Below are 23662 nucleotides of genomic sequence, written 5' to 3'. Positions count from 1 at the left end.
ACAATTATAAGTGGTAAGCTAAAAGCTACTACATCACATTGATTTGTATTATTATTTTTTATAGGCATTGATTTGTATTATTGCTCATTAAAAATAATGAATTATATATTTAAGTATAATTGTTTTAATTTGACTTATAGTGAGGGGCAAGACAAGATAAGATAAGATAATCTCTATTTAGTGTGAGGATAGGACAATCATAATCTGACCTTATTCCAACCGTTCCGTCTTGTTCTCATCCAAATTTTAATTTGGTTACATGCCATAATTTAAAAGTTTTAAGTGCTCTTTAGTGTTTCCTTATGAAAATGCCATGCCATAGATTATGCTGCGTCTAAACGGCAGTCGTTTAAGCAAAATAGAACCTTTTTTTTAAGTTTTTACACACAACAACGAATCAAATCAAGCCGTTACATAAAGAAAATCAAAATCCTAATCAGTCATTGCCATAAAAAGGGAGTCCTCGAGAAACTCACATATTTGGACTCACTCGCTCCCTCTCTTCCCGCCCAAATGGCAGCGGAGAGACGAACGTTGACGTGGCACTCTCCGATTTGCTAATGACTGTTCTTCACTTACCCCCTGCATTTTTTTCTCTCCTCTAAGAAGAACCAAACACACTCCCCTCACAGTGTGAAAGAAAGAGAGGCACTGCTCCGAAACGCCGTCGTTTTCCTCCCGGCAAATTTTCCGGTAATTTATTTTCCGTTTATTACAATCCTTCATTTCTGGTTCGTCGATCTTACTATTTACTTATATATCATGTCCTGCTTTATATTTTGATTTTTGATTTTTGATTTTTTAAATTAATCTTAGGGTTTCTGTTAAAGCAAGATAACTCTATTTTTATTTTTTTTTGGCTAAACCAAGCTAACTCTAAAATATTTGGGGGTAATTGTGGTGTGTTTGGACGGTAAGATTTGGGCGCATGGATTTGGATTTGGATTTGGGTGATTAAAATTTAAATACAAATCCGTTAAGGTCCTTGAATTTGAAATAACTTCTTAACCTATAGAATTTTAGAAATCCGTATGACATACTTAAATATTTGGATTTGGAATTAAGACATTTCAAATCCATCACTTTAAAATTCAAATCCAAATTCAAGTATCCAAACGCAACCTTAATAATTGGAAGGGCTAATGTGTCAGTGTTGTTAAAACCGTTAACTGCCCGATCTTGAAGGAAATGGTTTTGATATTTTTGACATTGATTCATTATACAAACACTATTCTTAAATTGTATCACACAAAAAAATTTTGTGTTTACATAACATTGAAATAGGATAATTTAATATTCCCTGTACTTTTGTACCTCTGCCTTTTGGATATATGTTAATTGAAGCATATACTTGGTTATGCATTTTTATAAAACACTGAATAATTACGTAAAAATGATATGTTTAAACTTTTATGTCGACTTATTAAAAAAAAAAAAAAAAAATTCTGTGACTAGATTATTACCATATTTTCCAATAATAATTGTTTTCGAATTTACTATTTAAAACTTTTGAGAAATCGAAACAACTTAGTTAAAATTTGAACTTACAAACTTTGTGCAATTGCAATATTCATTTTAGCTAATAGGCCAAAAATATATATATTACCAACTTTTTTTTTCCCCCTTATATGTTGTGCTACTGACACTGAAATTTTCACATAAAATTTCACTTGCTCTCTCACACACTCACAGTTTGGGCCCACCACAAAACAAAGGGTGAAAGAAATTATGTGAAGAAGTTGGTGACAATTTTAGTGGTTATAGAATTATATTTTGAGAATGTGCACTTCAATCAAGCATGTGCTTGGGCTTCACGCTTTGCACCTAGACTTTAAAAGACTTTCACGCTTAAGTGCACTTGATGCTTTTATCAAAGCTGTAATGAATTCTACCTCAAAATCACTCCCCCTCCTTTTTAAGAAAGAAATGGGTACATGTGTAACTTATTGATTTAAGCAAAAAAAGGTTTAAATTATTAATTTAGCCAAAGTTCTTTTTGGTATCTTAATTATTAATTCTGTCAATTCGGTAGCTTAACTATTGAGATGTCAATTTTGTCTTTCAACTTTTAGAGGTAATTGGAGAAGATCTTAACATTACATATGTAACTAGAGAAGAGCTTAATTAGGATTTCTTGGGCCTTTTTAGAGTTATAAGAAGTGATCATGTTAGTAATGACATAAAATTGATTGTTACTTTCTGTCCATTTAATGCGGAACCAAACCTCCTTGTCATGCAATCAATGAGGAAATTGGCTTGATTTCTTTTTATCTTATTTGGTAAAGAAGGAAGCAATTATGGATGTACCTTTTGCTCTATAGCATCCACATGTCAGTAGAAGAATGACATGAAATTTATGTAATTTAAGTACCAAAATGTGACTTTGCTAGAGTTCGGCACTGCCTGAATGATGTGAGATTTGGTCATTGGGACTCATTCTGTACCCCTCTCCTCTCAATGCTGACCTCTTTGGCCCAATTCAGGGAAAGAAAAATGACATGAAATTTATGTAATTTAAGTACCAAAACGTGACTTTGCTAGAGTTGGCACTGCCTGAATGATGTGAGATTTGGTCATTGGGACTCATTCTGTACCCCTCTCCTCTCAATGCTGCTCTCTTTGGCCCAATTCAGGGAAATAAGAGAGAGAGAGAGAGAGAGAGAGAGAGAGAGAGAGAGCTATAACACAATTAACTTGGGACGTTTGTATCTGTGGGATGTCTATAGCTTATCAATGAAGCCTAATAGCTTGAATATTCTTGACCTCACTTTTGGTGATATATCATAATGCTTTATGCATCTGATAGCTGGAATCCTCTTGACCTCACCAGAGTTGGTAAAAGCGTCAAGCACACTCGAGTGTACAGGCCTCTTGGAGGCTAGCACCAAGTGCATCTGCACATCTAATTGAAGTATATCGCACATTTTTCAAATATAATATAGAGTAACCTCTAATTTATTTATATATATATATATATATATCTAATTGAAGTATATCGCACATTTTTCAAATATAATATAGAGTAACCTCTAATTTATTTATATATATATATATATATATATATCTAATTGAAGTATAGCGCACATTTTTCAAATATAATATAGAGTAACCTCTAATTTATTTATATATATATATATATATATATATAAAGAACTCTAATAAAAAGATACATAGAGAAGATGGACCCCTATTATAGGGACATCTTTCAAATTGACATTGATATGGAACCCTATTATAGAGAGGATGGTGCGTTGGTTGGTTGGAAGAGACTTTACTTGTCGAAAGGGGGGAGGATGATGCTTTTGGAATAGCACTTTGCTGACTTTATGTACTTATTATTTATCCTTCCTTATTATCCCAACTAGGGTGGCAAAAAGGATTGTGAGATTATAGAGGAACTTCTTGTTGGGAGATGTGGCAGAGGAGTTAAAACATCATTTGGTAGGATGGGATACAGTGTGTACTCTTGTTGCTCGGGGCAGGTTGATTATTAGGAAGCTTGCAACTTTTAACCAAGCTTTGTTGGGGAAGTGGCTTTGGTGCCTTGCGGGTGGAGGAAACAAGTTTATGGAGGCGTGTGGTTGAGTAGGTTGGTTGGAGTTCAAAACCTGTTTGAGGAACTCATGGATGTGGTTTTCGGAAGAGCACTAGAGTGGGGGGGGATAAATTTATACAGTACATATATTTTGATGTAGGCATTGGTAGTTGGATTCAGTCTTAGCATGACTGTTGATGGGGCGTTTGATGTAGGCACTGCCATGTTTTTTTTTGATAGGTAATAACAGCTTTATTGATAATAAAAGCACAATGAATTTACAATAGTAAACTCATTGCACTGAAAAGAGTACAAACCAATCAAAAAGAAAGACTAACAGAATTAAGAAAGTCAAACAAAGAATGACAATGTGTAAACCCCCAAATCCGAGACCACTCAAACAAAGTCCTAAGTAGCAAAGACTTCACACAGTCTACAAGTCTCTCAGTTTTCTCAAAAGTACGAGCATTGCGCTCCTTCCAAATTAATCACATAAGACACGTTGGAACCATATTCTACACTTTTGAAGTGTGACTCCCCAACCAATTCCACCATGCAGTAAGAAGAGAAACAACATTCTTCGGCATCACCCATTGAACCCCAAACACACGAAGGACTTCACTCCATAAGGTATACGCATACTTACAATGGATCAATAAATGATCCACAGTTTCCTCTTCACATCGACAAAGGTAGCACCAATTCACAAGAGGTAACTTCTTCTTAACAAAGTTGTCTATAGTAAGAAGCCCACCCCTAGCACCTGTCTATAAGAAAAAGGCCACTCTTTTAGGTATCTTAACACACCAAATGCTCTTCCAAGGAAAAGACACCAACGGGGCTGCTAGCAATGAAGTATAAAAAGAGCGCATATTAAAAACACCACTACGATTCAATTGCCATATCATGGTATCATCACCCCCCTAGGTAACTTGGAGGAGATATACGCAAAGAAATCCTAAAAGATCTGTCTTCCAGTCTTGAAATGCATGACGGGAACGTAAGTTCCAGCTTCTACCACCCCCATCTGGAGCATAATCAATCATTTCAGAAACCATAGCTTCCTTGTTCACAGCAATAGCAAACAATGCCGGATATAAAACTTTCAAGGCAGAAGGGCTACTCCAAGGGTCATGCCAGAATCTGATACGAAAACCCTCACCCGCCACATACAACACATGACCAAAGAAACTCTCAGCCCCCTTCCTAGTGTTCTTCCACATACCACATCCATGTGTCCCTCTAACAACTCTAGTACACCATCCCCCACTGTCCTCCCCATATTTGGAAGCTATAACCTACCTCCATAAACGAGTGACCTCATTCCCAAATCGCCAAAGCCACTTCCCAAGCAAAGCTTGGTTAAACAGCCCAATTTTCCAGATCCCCAAGCCACTAGACTCCACTGGCCACACAACTTTCTCCCAAGCAACAAGTGAGAATTTAAAGACATCATTAGATCTCCCCCAAAGGAAATTCCTCTGAATTTTCTCTAATCTGTCCGCCACATGTTGTGGAATAGTGAACAAAGATAAATAATAAGTAGGGAGACTTGATAAAGTGCTCTTCAATAAAGTAAGTCTACCTCCTTTTGACAAATATAACTGCTTCCAACCTACAAGCTTTTTTCCATTCTTTCAACGATAGGGTTCACAATTGAGGAATCCTTATAGTGGGCCCCCAAGGGCATCCCCAAATAAGACATGGGTAAATAGCCTACCTTACAACATAAAATTCGAGCCAAGGCATCGAAGGTCCCAAATTGTGCAATTTTGTTGTTTGATCATTTGGGATTCAATGGGTGTTACCGAAAGAGGTCATTGATTTGCTGTTTGGATGGAGAAACTAGTAAGTGTTCATCAACGATTTGGAACTTAGTTTCATTATGCTTGATGTGGGTTATTTGATGTGGATGTAATTGGCATATATTTGAGGATGCAGAAAGTACTGGACCTTTATTAGAGATTTTACTACTTCTTTATGTCCATTGTTTATGAACTAGTATTTTTCATTAAATTATCACTATCACTTATATATATATTAAAAACAAAAAGATACATAACATATAATAATAAAGTTTATAAACTCAATACAGTAATAACAGTTGTTAATGGATGATAGTATAATAATCTAGTCAGAGAAAATATAAACATAAAATTTCTATATAATCCTCTTTTGTTTATAATAATATATGACCGTGATAGATATGATCAAATAAAGTATTTGATTTGATCAAAATATATTCAAAAGGGAAAGACCAAAAAGCATAAGAATAGTAAATTATCCTTGTTCATGTCTCTTGATATGTAAACAACAAATTGTTTGTGTAATATAACACCAAGAATAGTTTTTGTATATTACATCAATGTCCATGTCATATCCTTCAAGATCGAGCAGTTATTTTAATGGTCCATATATTTTTCAGCAAAAAAATAGAAAAATACACGTAGGTGTGACTTTTGGCTTCTTCAAAAAGTTTCGGAAAAGCATGCTTGAGGTCTTGAATTTTGAGCTTTTACAACACTGGACCTTACTGCTGGTGAATTTTATATCTGAAATGTTTAGGTGCTTTCTGTATTAGCTATTTATCAAGATGCAGGCATGCAGAGTTTCTAAAACTGGATTTTCCTCCCTAATATTCCAAGCTTTCATATGTTTGGAAAGTCTATGGTTGAGCTGTCTCTGGCACCCATACTCGATGAGTAAAATAGTGAAATTTTATACATGTTAAATTTGTCAAATTATTTAGCATCTTGTGGCTTGTCTAAGGCTAGTTATTTCTTTACATGGTATCGTCTTCTAGTTACTTATGAAATGAATTGCAAAGCTGTACTCTCTATTTTTTTTTTTTTTTTTAATGAGCTAGTACTTTTCATTAACGAATAACATAATTACGAGTGCCAAGAGTCTTATAGCTCAGTGGCATTACTTGGTTTCCTTTAAAAGGAGACAAGGGTTCAAATTCAACACCCCCCCCCCCCCCCCCCCTCTCTTTTCCCCACAACACTTGCTGTAACAATTGGATTGAAAAAAATAAAAAAAGAACACAATTACATGCAAGTCATGCAGCTTAATTGGCTACTAACACAAGCACTGAAAAGACATCAGACAGACCTGCACCACTCAGAACAAAAGAAAAAATCCTCTCAACCTGAGCAACTAAAGAAAAAACTAAATTACTTTTTTCCACAGGCTTTTTTGCTAAGGACTGACAAAGGACTATCCCGCTAACAACATAAGGCTCAATTCATGACTAAATTACTGAAGTTCTCTCTTGTTTTTACTTGAGCTTTGACTTCCAACTTGATAGCAGAATTTGGGCATGTGGATATGGATTTGAATGATTAAAATTCAAATACTTTGTTTGGATAGTTTTGAAAGATCAAGGAGTTGGATTTGACCAAATCCACCAAGGATTTTAAACCTTTAAAATCCTTGGATTTGAAATGACATCTAAAATCAATGGATTTGAAATCAAGGCATTCCAAATCTTTTGATTTAAAATCCTAATCCAAATCCAAATTCAAGTTTCCAAATGCAACCTAACCAAAGATCAACTGTGATTTTACTTGACCACTAGAGTCCTTGCATTTCTTTGATACCGAACAGGATACAGAGTAGCTCCTCAAGCAAGCTTGTAAAGAACAGCTTTTAGGCTTTTCCCTTTCAAGATCTTTAAAAACCATCCAACAAATTTCTCCCATCCAGTTTCAAGCCTGCTTATCAGACAGCATCTCATAGCCTCCTTCCATAATCTTTTTGTGAATCCACATTCAAAATACAGATGATTCCTGCTTTCCAGACTTCTACAATAAGCACATGCTGTATAACCATTGTTTCCCCATTGGAGTAATCTGTCTTTAGTAGTCAATGCATCATCATTGTACACATGCTGTCTAGGAAATGCAGTATTTCTAAATGATCTTCCACTATTTGTCCTCTGGAAGTTGGAATCTGATACCATATCCAGTGTCTGCACTAGAATAATTACCTGACTTGGAAGGGATCCAAATGGGCATCTCTTTTTCATCAATTTCAACTATAGAAAGCTTGCTTTGGATGGATACCAGAACTTCTAATCTTGCAGGCTTCCAGTGCCAGTCCTTACCTTGCAGAACACTCAAGACAATGGTCTCCAAACTATTTGCTACATCATAAACAGCCCTGTAACCTGTTCTCTGTATTTGTTAGTGTTTATTATGGACACGACTTTTGGACTTTGCAAGTGTTTACTAGAATAACTCATCCTTATAAAAAAGGAAAACAATATTCTTTTTATCCTTACATGTTCCATATTTGTCTGGAAATTTTAGAAATTTAAGATGTTACCCATTTTGCTAAATTTTTTTGTCAACATGTAACAATATATATATTTTAGGGCCGAAAATAAAACCTAAACTATATTTCAGGGACGAAAAAGATATAGTTTAGGTTGTATTTTTATCCATAGAATATCATCTAGGTTTTATTTTTATCCCTGAAACTTAAACAAGAGTAAACGGAAGAGTAGAATGTGGAACATTTTTATATTATGTTTATTGAAAGGGCAGTGATACAAAACAAAACAAGCCCACAACAGACTAGGTTTCTTCTTCCTCCAAAACCACCAACAACTTAGGGAGAGGAGAGGGGTTGGGGGGGGGGGGGGGGGGGGTTGGAGCCCAAGAAAGAATTCAAAAAAGCCCATCTGCCCAACACATGGGCAACTCTGTTACCCATGATCCAACCAAAAGAACAACTTACAAAATCTTTAGCTATCATTTTCAGAAACAGAAATAGAACTTTTTAAATTTAAGGACGAAAATACCGCTTCAGCTATATTTAGGGATATAAAAACCAGGGGGGGCAAATCCTTATTCCTACTTTCAACAGGCTTCTTTCCTTTATTTTCAGCCTGTAAATTTTGGCCTTGCCATTTCAGAGGTGAGGTAAGATCTTCTCCCCATATAGGCGGTGGACAGTTTTGCTGTTTATATTGTTTATAAAATATTTTAGCCCAGAAGAAAAAAGAATTAATTTTTTGTTCATGTCATATTTTTTATTGGCGAATAATTTCTAGTACATATATTTGTCAAAATTAATATGTATTCACAAAGTTCCCTCTGGACTTGTTTTATTAAGCGCATAGTCAATTGGAAGCAGAAGCAACTTTTTGCCATTTAACATATATCACATTCTTATCCCTTCCTGTTTTTTTCATTGTGATTGTGCACATAATTCACTATAAGTTTCGTTGGTTGCTTTTGTATAGTCTGAAGGTGGTCCTTGAGAAGTGCTCAAAACAGAGCAGCTACAATAGGCAGCATGGATGGGCAAGATTTTGCAGATCGTTCACAACTGAAGCCAGCTGTTGTTTTAACTGGAACAGCAAAGGAAGGTAGTGCTGCACCTCCTATTGGTCTTGTTGACATTGGTGTTAGTGATGGTGCCTACCTATTTCGAGTTGCACTTCCTGGTGTCCGAAAGGATCAATGTAAGTTTACTCCATTTTCATTATTTATGCATGACATTTGTGCTTGTTTTTTTGCAATGGAAGTGAGCCAGGTGCACAAATGACATTTGTAGATTTCATCCCTCATCAATTTCTTTTTTCTTTTATTTTTTTGTGGGGGTGGGGTGGGGTGTTGGGGGTGGTTGTAAGTTCCTCAGCAAAAGCAAAATTAAAACTCACTGGTGTCTATTATGACTGCTGCATGGCATGAACTTGGGTTTCCTTTTAAAATAGTGAAAAGATAGAGATGACAAACTGGATTATGTTTACTCTAGCAGCTAAGGTAAAATGTGAGATCCAACGTGACGGGAAGGTTCACATAGAAGGAGTGATAACAGGTGTAGGAGTTCCGAAAGAGTCATCAGCTGTATTCCAGATGAAAGTCCAGCAACTATGCCCACCTGGACCATTTTCTATTTCCTTTAATCTGCCTGGACCTGTAGACCCCCGATTATCTTCTCCAACTTTTCGGCCTGATGGCATCCTAGAAGTGGTAGTTATGAAACGCAGAACTCCTCCAACAGATGGTGGGTTACCTCCTCAATGAGCTTTATGCAAAGAGCTTTTTTCTAAGAATGCCAGAGGAAGATATATAATATTGTTTTTTTGTGTGTACAATATCAAATATTGAAGAATTGCAAATGTAGACACCTAATTTTGTATTGATTAATTGTCCTTAAATCCTCAAATTCATTATGATGATTATTGAGAAATGTTGGCTGCAAATATTGCAAATTTTGGTAATAATGCATTCTCTAATCCAACATAATTGTAGTTTGGTTTTTAAGAAAGATGGCAAAAATGGAATTTGCTCTAAGAAAGCAGTTTTTTTTTTGTTTTTGTTTTTGTTTTTGGGGTAGAAATTGGCCTATGTTTTCTTTTCTTTTCATCAGAAATTGTGGAATTTTGAGATGAAACTAATATAGTAGTATAATTTTGAAGCAGACATAGGAGTATTTGTATGGATACTAAATTGTAGTATTTTATACGTAAAATATGTGCTAAGCTGACATAAGTGTAGTTTCGTTTTTAAGTAAGATGCCAGAAATGAAATTTGCTCTAAGAAGGCGATTTTTGTAGAAATTGACCCATATGTTTTCTTTTCATCGTGTACTCAGAAAGTGTGGAATTTATCTTTTCATCATCTTTCGTTTCTAAGAAAGATACTACACTTTTTAAGTGGAATTTTGAGATGAAACTAATATATTATCATTTTAAAACATGCATACGAGGCTTTGTATGGGTACTAATTTGACCTGTTTTAGAAATAAAATATGTGAAATATGAACCTTTGAAAGTTCTTTTGCACATTAAGAGTTTTATAGTTGATCATACAGTTTCTGATATTTTCAACCAATATTTTTAGGATTCAAATCTCCTATTTTTTATTGTTGCAAGAATTGAATTCTAAAAAAAAAAAAAAAAAAAAAAAGGAAAAAAAAGCTACTTTGCACAAAAATGGACAGATGTTCAACCCATGAAATTCTAGTATTTAACTTTAGCACAAGCCCATGTTTGTAGACTTTTCTACCCAAATTGAATTATACCACTTGATTCATTAAATCTTTTAAATAAGTCACATAACTATTAGAGTAGATCATAATCATATAATTACAAGTATGCTTAGATCGAGTTGTCACATAAAAGGTTGGAAGAACTTTTCTCTAAATCGATTTGAAGGAAAACTTCGTCATTTTTATAGCTACCCATCAAAAAATAGTTTTTAAATTTTTTTTTTTTATAGTTGTATTATTTTTGGAAAATAATTTAGGCCATTATATAATATATTATTCTCAAATAATCTAAACCATCTATTTTATGATTTTTTGTGAGCAAGGAGAAACCTTAAAATTATTTGTTGAAAGTTGGTTAATGTATGATCGTATTTAAAGGAAAGTAAGATTTTTAAAAACTGTACATAAGCAAAATAAGCCAAAAATACTATTAAAAAAAAATATTGGTGTCAAACAAGTGCTTTGGGGGCAAGGGTTAATGAACTAAGTTATTATGGTAATTGTGGGGTTATAGAGCCCAGTGATATACATCCACCTTTTGTATTTGGCCTGAGGCCCATGTCGAGGCCCATAATCGCATATGAAGAAGACAGTGGTGATCATGGCAACTCAGGAAACCGTGTTGAGGACAACTCTGTCCTCGGCTAGCCAAAGGCGAGGTAGAAGAAAAGTGATTTACCGGCAAAGACAACCTTCCAAAGCACTCTAAGGAAAAAGATAAGTACAGCAAGTAAGCAGACTAGAGCATAGCGGTAGAGCAATTCCAGGAAAAGCTGTTGCCTCCACATTAAATGCTTCACAACTAACATTCTGGCCACATTAATGTGAAAATGATACTTGAGCAGTGGCTTTTCAGACTCACAGCTACTACCTAAGAGTTTTGGGAGGAGGTTGATGTGACTAAGACCAACAACAGCAAATCTGACCTGCACGTGTATGGTGAAGATGAAGGAGGAAAGTAGTATATAAGGAAGAAGGAGCTCTGAAAAAAGGGAACAGAGATTTTACCAGAGAAAACACTGTAGCAATCTGAACTAACTTTGTAACCATTGTCACTGTCACTCAAGAAATAATAAGTTGAAACTCCTCGGACTAGTGCCGAGGATTGAATTGCTTGCTCAAGTCCATATTTGTTTTACTTATTCATTCTTTAAATTATCTTCAACTGTTGTTACACTCATTAAAGCCCAGTTCTTCTATCCACTCTCTACAAATTTATTGTATTGGGCTTGAATTCACTTATCTCTTAAGAATAGTGCTCAAACCCAATCCTTACAGTAATATAATAGTGGAATTCTTAAAATTTATAATTTATATATCATATCGTATTAGAGAAATTTTTTGATTTAATTTGAGGATGAAATATCTTGGTTCAAATTAGTGTCAACATCTTGTTTCAAAGTTAGCGCTTAATTTAACATATTACATGTGTGTGTAGAAAAGAATTTTAAGTAATTCCATTTAAATCATTATTATATAAAATTAGATTCATAAAATCTTATTTAGAAGATTTTATTCTTCAATATTAAAAAAAATTACAAAAATACGTATTGTGGGGAATGAATTAAGTACAAGAGGCCCATGGGCCCAAAGGCCATAAGAATAAGAATAAGGAAAGGGAAGCAATAGGTCTAGCCTAAGACAGTTGCAAAAGAAACAATCCAAGCATCGAGGGAGAGGGAGGAGCAAGCAAAGGACCTTTATGGGTAATAAGGTCCGATCTACTAAAGGATCCCTTTCTCATTAGGCATATGGTTGAGGAGAGTCTTATTCTCGGCCCGTGATCAAGAATACTATCTAATTGAGGGAAAACTAAGTACTTGAAAACCATTAGACAACTGATGAACTAGGGAAGGTCGTGCCTAAAAACCCAACTTTTACATTTGCATTAAATGACTATACTTACCATTCAGATTACATTTTACATTAAACAATCTGTTAGAATAATGTTCTCCCCCTACTTACTTCCTCAAAAGAAGGGAAGATACCTTTGATAGGATAAGTATCATCCTCCCCATTCCCCCATCACACAAATGACTGGAGAGAGAAAGTTCTAATTAGTATAAATTGAAATATTAGAAAGAAAAAAAAGTCTAAAGTGTAAATCCTAACTTGTAAGAATCTTCATTAGTCAGGCCGAAGAGAATATAAGGATATTTGCACAATCTTATTAGTCTTTAATTTAATCTTTTGTGTGGTTCCTACATCGTGAATTCCCCTTCTCATAACTTAGAAATTAATTGTAACAATCATTTTACTTTTCTTTCATACTCATATACACATGATTTTGTTTTGGCTGAATCAATCTGAAATCCTTAAAGCTTAGCAGGGTCAAAACAACCTGATATTTTAACTAATATGTTTTAAGGGGCAAGTGGTATTGAATTATTGACCGATGGGAAATTTTTTGGCCGGTTTGGTAAGCAAAAATATTTGATGCTCAAAAAACCTCGATTTGAGTCTTTGTTTTTTTGTAGTTGAAAGCCACAGATGTCAGCTTGATCACGTTGACAACGGCTTTTGCTCTCGATATTGATGAAAAGTTACATTTGGTATAGCACGACAACAGTGAAAGTTTCGGTAGTCCCACACCGAAGAATGGGAGAAGCGAGGAGTGAAGGCCGAGATATAAAATAAGAACAGTGACTCTAAACAACTCATACCTTTCTCGGCCTTTTGGCTAAGATCAAGTGTAGTATCTGTTCTTATCAGTTTAATATCTGATATGTGGCCCATTGGGTCACACGATATTAAATTTATTTCTTGAGGGGGAAGGCCCACAACAGTAGCTTGCTACTGGGGTCCTCAAGCGTCGCCCATGCGTTGCACTACTGCACGGGCCTGGCGCACCCCACCAAGTCTAACTCAAAGTTTGTTCTTGTCTTTTCTTCTTGTCTTTATGGAGCGTTTTAGGTGGGATTCTGAAAGTTGGGCAATGAAAAATAAGAAGAAAAAAAATTCTTGGCGTACCCGTACCACAGACGAAATCATCACAAATTTACTGGTGGTTAATCCGTGCATCGATACTTAAAAGTACTTATTTAACTTAAAAAAATATATAACTTGAAAATGAATGAAAATAAGTAATTTTTTGTTTAATATTTAGAATTTTTTTTTTTTTTTTTTTTTCATATCATTGATTCCACATAAGACATTCTAGTGTGAGCTATTTTATGGTGATGACTTCACATAATATTCAATTGCAATTAAATTTATTATCCACCACCAATCTAATTTATGTTATCTTGATAGTAGATTTACAAATTACATTCTCATATCCTTAGAACTTGTCATATCATTATTATTATCTATATATAATATAAAACATAAATTTTTGACTTTTTGAGAGACTTACATTAGAATTAGGTTTAAAAAAAATAATTATATATATATTTTTTAAATTAGACCTCGTGTTAGAATTTTTTATTTTTAAAAGGACTCACTTTAGGTTTCAAAAAGAAAAAAGAAAAAAAGAAAGACTCATGTAAAAAAAAAAAAAAAAACTTTAGAATTAAGGAAAAAAAAGAGAGAGACTCCTGTTAGAACTCTCACTATTTAGTTTAAAAAAAAAACCACATGTTAGAATTTTTTTTGTTCACTTTAGGTTTCAAAAAAAAAAAAAAAAAAGAAAAAGAAAAAGAAAGACTCATGTAAAAAAAAAAAAAAAAAAAACTTTATGATTAAGGAAAAAAGAGAGAGACTCCTGTTAGGACTCTCTCACTATTTAGTTAAAAAAAAAAAAAAAAACCACATGTTAGAATTTTTTTTTTTTTCACTTCAGGTTTCAAAAAAGAAAAGAAAAGAAAGACTCACGTTAAAAAAAAAAAAAAAAAAAAAAAAAAAAAAAAAAAAAACCTTTAGGATTAAGGAAGAGAGAGAGAGAGAGAGAGAGAGAGAGAGAGAGAGAGAGAGAGAGACTCTTGTAAGGACTCTCTCACTATTTAGTTTTAAAAAGTAAACACATTTTAGTTTAAAAAAAGACCACATGTTAGAATTTTTTTTTTCACTTTAGGTTTCAAAAAAGAAAAAGAAAAAAAAGAAAGACTCACGTAAAAAAAAAAAAAGATTAAGGAAAAGAGAGAGAGACTATTTATTTTAAAAAATAAAAAATAAAAATTTAAAACAAACCACACATTAGATTTTTATTTTATTTTATTATTTTTATTTTTACTTTACGTTTCAAAAAAAGAAAGACTCATGATAAAAAAAAAAAAAAAAAGACTTTAGGTTAAGGAAAAAAGAGAGAGAGAATCCTGTTAGGTTTTTTTTTTCACTATTTAGTTTAAAAAATTAATTTTTTTTTTATAAATTAAAATGATGATGTGGAAAATTATGAGAGTTTTAGAAGTTTCGGTTATATATATATATATATATATATACACATATATTGTGAGAACCCGATTTGGTTCCCTAACCCAACAGATAGATGAACTAAGACCCAAAAAACCCAAAACAATGAATTTGTAGAGAATATGTTGGAAAACTGGACTCTAATGAATCAAACAAATACAAAAGTAGATTTAGATGACAAGAAGATGTAAATGGACAAGTTTATAATGAATAAAATCGTCATTGGCAATGTCCGAGGAGATCTGTTCTTATATCTTTCTTTCAGATTTGATCACAAAGTTAGTTCTTGATGTTATAGTAATTTTCTCTTTTTTTCTCTCCCTCTTGCCCATGGAGGATCTCTTACATTATATAGTTCCCTTTGGATGATCTTGATCTTACACTTGTTGATCATTTGAGCCACTACTTGAGTGCTTGTTCCATCAGACACCCTCTCTGGCCTTCTGTAAGTTGTGGTAATTAAGGCAGCACTGTTCAGGGGTTTTCTCCACATAAATGCGGTCAGAAAGTTAGCTGTAGGACATTTAATGCGATGGTAACAGTTTTCCCTTTAGATATTTTAGGACACCTTCTTGTCCTGTGTTCCCGTAGTGCCTATCCGTATCAGCAGAGTGTTCCTGGGACGTCCTCCCGAATGGCGAACCACCTCTATGGACCTCGACCTTGGTTAGCTGAGGATGCTATCATCCTCGGCCCAACCCCCTGTAACATTATGATCAAAACTGACTTCTCCATCTGCTAACATGGGCTCTTTTGATAATGTTTACCCTTTTCTGACGCCTTAGTCCTCGGCTTGGGCCTTAGGTCCATTATATATCTAAATAATGGACTCCGGGGCCCAATGCCCCTACATATATATATATATATATATATAAAATATATATAAATATAAATGAGTGACATATGATGTATATGGCTGGGTACCTGGGTTTCTGAATGTCACTTGTAGGTTGAAATTTGAAAAGATTCAGAAATAATATTGTACATATTCATGATGCTCCCCCCCCCCCCCCCCCCCCCCCCCCCCCCCAAAAAAAAGACCTGATTTTATAATAATTATTTGGCTCCAAACCTTTTCCAAATTATTTTACATGATTTTGTTGCGTGTCTGATATTGATAGACTCGAATTCTAAATTGTTTAATGGGCTATTTGCATGGGATAACTTTGTAGTTTTGATCATATTTAAAAAAAAAATATAATAATAAGATTTGATTGGTACACAATCATTAAAAACAATATACATGTTTCCCCCTTATAGAAGTTAGTTTTTTTTTTTTTAAAAGCAATTAGTTTCTCCCCCCCCCCCCCCCCCCCCAAAAAAAAAAGCTATCAAATTATTTAGAAAGAATTCATAAAAAAAATATAAAAAAGAAAAGAAAAAAAGATTGCTTGTGATATATAATATTATCCATTAACAAAGTCAGAATTTTGTTTGGGCCGGGACAAGACTAAATGCGAATTCAAAACATAAATTGATTTTAGAAACCTTAATCAATGTGTAAAAAAAAAAAATATAATGGAAAATTATTAAAAGATGTTGATTTTTGACAAAATGTTAGTGTACACTAACACGTTAGCATATGTTTAATGGAAAATTGGAAATCACAAATTACCCTCAATAGTAACGATTTGAAATTTGAAAGAAAATAATGGACTGTAAAACAAGTAATTAATAGTCAGTCAGCCGAAAAAGGCCATTCAACCCTTGAAATTGCCTTCCTTATCATTCATCCATTTTCAAATGGCAATGGTTCCAGCAGGGCTCACGATGGCGTAGTGATCCAGTGGAAGGATTTGGAAATGGGTTTAATGGTAGTTTAGATTGTGTATTTCAGCTAAGATGAGGGTTACCAAATCACCCACAGGCCAGCTCGCTAGCCCACTAGGCTAATTTGTGGCCCATTCCACTGTTGTAGGAGGCTTGTGCGTAGCTCAGAATCTTAATGGGGCTGGCCGGCTACCCATGAGTTTTTTTTTTTTTTTTTTTTAACCCACTGGGCGGGCATATTAGCCTAACGCGTTAATAAAAAAAAAATAACAAAATAATTTGTGTGATGGCATATAATAAAACAATAAAAATGATCTTTATTTGATTTACAGATGATGAGAAAAAGAACTATAATATTTGATATTTTCAAATATGAATATTGTTCAAATTAGGTTTCACAATATAATGAAAGGAGATTTTTTTTTTTTTTAATGGGATAATGCTGCAAATCCGGGTGACAAATTCTTTTCTTCCATAATCCTTGAAATTTAGGACCCATATATGGACTTATTCTTAATTTTAATTTTTTTAAAGAATCAAATACGATGAACCGAATCTGGATGACTTTTACCCTTTTTTTTTCTTCTCTTTTTTTTTGAGAATGAATGTTCACGACATTTTAATTTTTTAAATATGCATATAGTTTTCGTTGGATGTTCAATTATTAACTATTAAGAGCTAAGTGGACATCATTATCAGGCTTGTGGTTACGAAGTCAAAGACAATCATTACGTTAACTTAGTAAATTACAATGTCATTTTGAGGTCAATTTTTTTACACTGATGAGATAATATTAGTTAGACCCATTCAGGTACTAGTTGCACAAAATTAACATCCACTATCATTTCATTTGCATATCTTTCAAAACGTCGTTGAAAATTTTACTGTTTTTATAAAGAAGTTGGAAATTGTTTTATATATTAGCACACACTTGAGAAAGTTTAGTCAACTTGGAGTTAAAAATTGGGCAGTTGAACTGTTGAAGACAGCGTCAAGGCCGCAAGCTCCACATGACTGCAAAGAATAGGAAATTTCAGGCATGTGGCATCAGACGAATTGGTCCGTTGACTGCAGACATGGTTCTCTCTTGCAGTCAAATCTCATCATTTCATGATCATCTAGGAAAATACCTCATTGACGATTCAACAAAAACGGCACACATAAGAATCACATTGCCTTAGAAAAATAGAAAAAAAGGAAGAAGATAAAAATGCTATAAATTAACCACCTTCTACTTTCCTCTTTCATATATCTTTTAGATACGTAAAATACTACAAACTATTGTCCATTTTTTTCTTTCATCTTTGGATAAATAAAGAAAATAATATAAAATAAAATATAAAATGAATAGTATTAGTATAAATTTACATTATTACTGTAACAAACTTGTAAATTTACGTAGTATTATACTTACTGATGTGGGTTATTTTTAAGCAAAAATGTGTAAAATTTACGCATTTTTGTATTATACACTAACAGATATGAGTACTCTTAGTTCCCAAAATTTTAAAGAGGTCATTTTTTATCCTTAAATTTTGTAAAGAATTTTTTTTTAATAATTTAAAGACAAAAATAAGGATGAGTTTTTTTTTAATTCAATATTTTAGGAATGAATTTTTTTTTTTTAAATTTAAGGACATAAAGTAAAATATTTTCAATAGTTTAGAGAAGAAAGACGAATTTTTAAATAATTTAGGAATTTTTTTTTTAAATTTAAGGACAAAAAGTGAAATATTTCTAATAGTTTAGGGATGAAAGACGAATTTTTCAAAAGTTTAGGGGTGAAAAACAATACTTTTAAAGTTTAGGAATGAAAAACAAACATTTGGTAAAGTTTAGAAATCAAAATAGTATTTTAACAAAATTAAAATTGTGCATAAAAATCACATTGTCAACGAGAAGTAGGTTTTTTTTTTTTTTTTTTGAGAATGAACGAGAAGTAGGTTGGTAGCAACATTTTTCAATTTTGAAATAGAAGTAGACAAATTAATAACACTTATTACAAGCAGACAATCATAGTCAATAATATGCACAGCCTGATATTTAACTAAATCCACATTCATCGCAGGAGCTCATCCATGATAGTTAGCAACAAACATTGAAAATTTTATCAGTTGCCCCGATCCTTCCACCTAACTTTTCCAATGTCTCCAATGTGGATCTTTTCTTCTGGGCCACACCCTAAGTAGGTTGCATAAAGGTTAACATGGATGACAATTCCTTAGGTAACCTTGGACTGATAGAAGTGGAGATCTTTAATTTGAGGGACTCCCATGGGAATGGGAATTGATTGTGGGGTTTTGTGATGTAATCAAGTCAAATATGGTGACCAAAGGGGAATCACCACGATGATTAAAAGTTTAAAACTCATTGTTTTATACCCATGTTTGCTTTTCAGGCAAATTCTTTCGATTAGGCTTCTATTTAGAGTTTAGTCAATTCTTTTAGTTATGGTAATTAACTTTTTTGTTATAATTTTCAATTTAAGAGTCATAATAAGGTTTCTTCCATTCTAAGACATTTCTTAGAGTCCACAAGATTTGATTTTGTAATTTTCTCAAAATTTTCTTTTAAAGAATTTCTAGGGTTTTCTAACCGACGATTTCTTTAGTATTTAAATTGTGTTTTTAGCCTCCTTGAAAATTCAAAATTTAATTAATGAAATTTCAAAGAGATTTCCGTTTTTCTTCTTTGTGGATTCTAAGAATTCTTCTTATTAATTTAATAGTTATACATTTTCTTGAAATATATGTAATATATTTCTTGTGACTTTTTGTTTGTCATTTCATCATTCAGTTAGGGAATATAAAATTATTGCTAGTTTAATGGTAGGCGTAGGGTCACAATTTGAGGCCCAAGCCCAAAACGTATGGAGTCTTGGTCCAATGAGCCCAATACAATGAATTTATAGAGAATGAGTCAAAGAGTTAGGTCCTAATGCGTTGGATAACGGCTAGTATTGAATTGCATGACGATCAAACACAAATAAAGGATGCTAGTATCAATAAAATTTCAGTCCGAGGAGGTTAAATTTTTATATAATGATCACTCTAGAATCTCAAAATGGTTCAGATTGTTATACTATTTTTTCTCTCTCCCTTCCCCTCCATATCTCATGGAGGGTCTCTCACATTATATAGCCCCTTTTGGGCCATCTTGATCCTATATTTGTTGATCATCTGAGTCCCTACTTGAGTGCCCATATCATCAAACACTCCATTTCAGCCTTTTGTGAGTTGTGGTAGCCAAGACAGCACTGTTCAGAGGTTTTCTCCACATAAATGCGGCCAGAAAAGTAGCTGCAATGCATTTAATACGGTGGTAGTAGTTTTTCCTTAGATATTTTGTATTTCCTTCTTCCCCGTATGTTTATGAGGCACATTCTTATCGCTAGAGCCTTTTGGAGGGGCCCTCTAATTGCTAGAGTACACATTTGAGCTACATTCATCACATCCGAGGAGGTATTCCTCCTTGGATCATCTTTCATTTATTCCTTGCTTATGAGACTTTAACTGGAGATCCCTTAACAACCATTTGTCTCTCCTCGGACTTGTTAATTGTCCTGGGTGAAGCCCAAAACCCAATATATGATCTTGGACCCTTACTTCTACAGTAGGGTTATGAGCTGCTTGTGAAGGGTTAATATTGGGTAATTCTATATTTCAAACTTCATTTTTATTAGTAGATTCTTCCGTTGGAGGGTTATCAATATATCCTTCGAGGTTTTTTTTTTTTTGTTAGGATTTTTCTTCATAACCATATTGATGTGTCTTTTATATTTTTACACTTTATTTGCATTCCATATTGGTTATGTGTATTGATGCTAATCAAATATCCATCCAAATCATAATTGGTTAAATAATCAAATCAGATTAATTTGATTAAAAGTAATCAACATCGGTCTAAAACGGTAAAACCTCTCTCTCTCTCTGTTTAATAAGTGTTTAAAATATCATTTTTTTTTTTGAAGTGAGTAAACTAACACCATATAAATATTCTTGATTCAATATTCTCTTTTGAACTTCTTAATTTTATGTTCTTTTATTATTAATAATTTCTTAACATTATGAGTTTTAATTAGATTGATTCTTTCATATAAGTTTACACAAAACTTAATACGAAATTGTTATAGATCAATAAATTTTTTTTTTTTTTTTGGAGAAAGTGTTATAGAATAAACTTGAATGATTTAAATTTTATACTAAAATGTGAATGAAAATGAGACATTTGTATTGTCTTTTAAAATATCATAATTTTTTTCTTATTTATTTATGAAACTAATTTTGCTTCTTTAAAAATTTGAATCTTTTCAACAATTAGAATTTAATATATCTAACACAATTTTTTGGAGAAACAAGAAAAAGAATAATTATTTTTCTTAAGAGAGAGATTCATTTTTTCAATACTTTGGACACATCTGGACCGTATAATATTAGTCTTCAACTCCACATAAATAATATAGCTTTCTGTTTAGGTGAAAAGAAAAGGAGAGACCTGTGTCACAGTCACTGAGTCAATGTAGGGAAATCTCCAGTCTCCTACTACCCCCAAAAAAACAAGGGCTTTATTATGAAATTAACTATTAACTTGTGCCCAAAGACCACGTCGCTGACTTAACTGTAGGGTTGTCTACTGGTACTGCCAAAAAGAGATGGCTCCACCGTACAAAACGATCGCATGTATACTAAAATGATGGTTTTGTCAAATTTAAATACGTGAGGTGAATTGGTGATGTTATAATATGTTACGCAGACTGCAGAGCACGTTATTGCCATGTGCCTATCTCCATGTTCCTATACATCTTGTTTTTGGCTGCGGCGTCTTCAAGAATTTTCATATACAAATATATGAAATTTTACAAAAATTTTTTCTACGAATTTTCATATTTCGAATTTGTTACATGGTAATTCATTATCAATATACAGTTATACTCATCCATACATGATAACTCATTGGCTTTACCATTTTTTTTTTCTTGAATCACTAACTTTATAACAAAATAAACATGATAACAATAGTATACACATACATGTAACAAACCTTTTGTATTTCCTAAGTATTAAATTATATAAAGTTATACATGTATACATTCACACAAAAAAAATTATATTTTAATAATAATAACAATAACAACAACGCACACAATCAATATATGACACACTCGCACACATATAATATAATTTTATAATAAAAAGAGAGATACAGCTCACAAATACTCACTCTTTACTTTTAAAGTCAGTGGGTTCCAGTTAGCTCAACTGGTAAAATCTCTAATGGTTGTATAAGAGATTTGGGGTTCAATCCTTGCCTACACCAAAAATTGATTGGTGTCTTAGTCTGATGATAAAGAGCTATCATCAGGAGTGGACGCCATAGGTTGAAACACTCTCAAAAAAAAAAAAAAAAAAACTTTCAAAGTCAAAGATACTGAGATAGTTAGATAGAGAAGAGAGATGAGATGAGATTTATAAAAATAAGATAATAAATTGGATTAGAGAGAGATATGTGATCTTAGTTGTTGTTTGGTTTTGGGATGGGCTAATTTGTGTTGTCATTTGGTTTTGTGCTGGGTTGATATGTGATCGTGATGTGCAAAAATATTTTAAAGGTAAATTAAACTAGTAAAAAGATTATATATATATATATATATATATATTAAGTAAGGGGATTCATTTGAACCCCTAGAGCAACATGTGGATCCTTCCTTGCTTGTTGGATAGATAAAGCCTATAGAGTATAGACACAAATAAATTTTTTTACAACTAATTTAGCATATTGTCAGTGATAGGTAAGAAAATAATATTAGTGGGAGGCTTAGATGAGAACTAGCAAAAACTTATCAACTCAATTGTTATGAAAAATATTGTGAAATCTTTTATTTATGTCACATTTGTTTGTGTGAATATTAATGTGGCAATCATCATATTACGTGTCAAGCAATTTCATTAAACGTGAATACATGATATTTATGAATCGACCAAGCCTAAGATGTACCCAAATAGTTTTATCATTCGTTTTGATTTTGATAGATATCGGCTTAGAAGAGTTAACCCTCAATTGTACGATTATTTAATAGGTTGGTCACCATCATCACTTTTCATCCATTAATCATAAGTTATGAAAAGTTTTATTAGGGCTGTCCACGGGTCAGGTCAGATCGGGTGAACAAAGAATATACCCGCAACTGCCCAAACATTTGGCCGGACCCGGTGGCTCAGGTAGTTGGATGAGCGAGTTGGAGCCGTCGGGTGATTTCGGGTCTAAAGCACAAAGAGAACAACAACAAAAAAAATCTGAAGAACACAGTTACACAGAAATCAAAACCCAGACCCAACAGAAATCAACCCAAAGAACATAGAGATTTTTCCAAAAAAAAAAAAAAAAAAAACCTGAAGAACATAATAAGAAATCAAAAACCCAGAGGACAAAAATCACAATCCAAACCTACAGAAATCAAATAAAACACCACAAAACCTAGATTTATGAAACTCAGAAATCAAATAACACACCACAAAACCTAGATCTATGAAACTAAAACAAAGAGAAAGATAACACCAAACTGGTACCACCACCACTCCATCGCCCACCATCACCACATCCATCACAAGATTAGTGCAAATTTTTTTTTTTTTTTAAACAATATTTTGACCCACTATTAGATGCACAAGTTCAGAACCTTAAATTGTAGATCAGAGGAGGCTTCAAGAGAGAGGGGTTTGAGTGAGACCAAACCTAGGATGGCGGTGAGTCAACGGCAGCGGCAGAACGATCAACTTGACAACGACGACGGAAATAAGGGGGCTAGGGTTAGGGATTTGAGAGAGAAAGGGAGAGAGGCGGAATGTGAAATAGAAAAAAATACAGAAAGTCCTTTGGGTTTCTAACGGTGAGTGAGAGAGATTGAGATGTGAAAACCCATTCTTTTTCTTTTTAAGTTTCTAATGGCTCGGGTTGGTTTCTATGGGTTAGTATATGTGGAATCCGAACCCGAACCGAAAAATA

At 33.3% G+C, this 23662-nt stretch overlaps 1 protein-coding gene and 1 non-coding gene across 3 annotated transcripts; both read left to right on the top strand.

Moving 5' to 3' along the window:
- The first annotated feature begins 430 nt into the window (after window positions 1-430).
- Window positions 431-9739, top strand: LOC126712627 (increased DNA methylation 3). Of its 2 annotated transcripts, none has more exons than XM_050412029.1 (3): window positions 431-693; window positions 8787-9008; window positions 9302-9739. In XM_050412029.1, the coding sequence occupies exons 2-3, from the start codon at window positions 8840-8842 to the stop codon at window positions 9571-9573; spliced, it is 441 nt and encodes a 146-aa protein (XP_050267986.1). In that variant the 5' UTR covers window positions 431-693; window positions 8787-8839; the 3' UTR covers window positions 9574-9739. The 2 variants fall into 2 exon arrangements, with proteins under 2 accessions (XP_050267986.1, XP_050267987.1); XM_050412030.1 differs by having other exon boundaries at window positions 434-693; window positions 9305-9739.
- Window positions 9740-13199: 3460 nt separating this feature from the next.
- Window positions 13200-13395, top strand: LOC126716235 (U2 spliceosomal RNA). Its single transcript, XR_007652048.1, has one exon. It is a non-coding gene; the product is annotated as a U2 spliceosomal RNA (small nuclear RNA).
- The last annotated feature ends 10267 nt before the right edge of the window (window positions 13396-23662 follow it).

The sequence above is a fragment of the Quercus robur genome, chromosome 2, assembly GCF_932294415.1.
Source record: "Quercus robur chromosome 2, dhQueRobu3.1, whole genome shotgun sequence".
Classification (NCBI taxonomy): Eukaryota; Viridiplantae; Streptophyta; class Magnoliopsida; order Fagales; family Fagaceae; genus Quercus; species Quercus robur.
This window is presented reverse-complemented; position numbering and strand designations above follow the sequence as displayed.

What these genes read in the sequence shown, in the direction of transcription:
- LOC126712627 (XM_050412029.1), top strand. Translation starts at nt 8,840, where the DNA reads ATGGATGGGCAAGATTTTGCAGATCGTTCACAACTGAAGCCAGCTGTT. An exon ending in TGGTGTCCGAAAGGATCAAT is followed by an intron (nt 9,009 to 9,301) that starts GTAAGTTTACTC and finishes TGTTTACTCTAG; the next exon opens with CAGCTAAGGTAAAATGTGAG.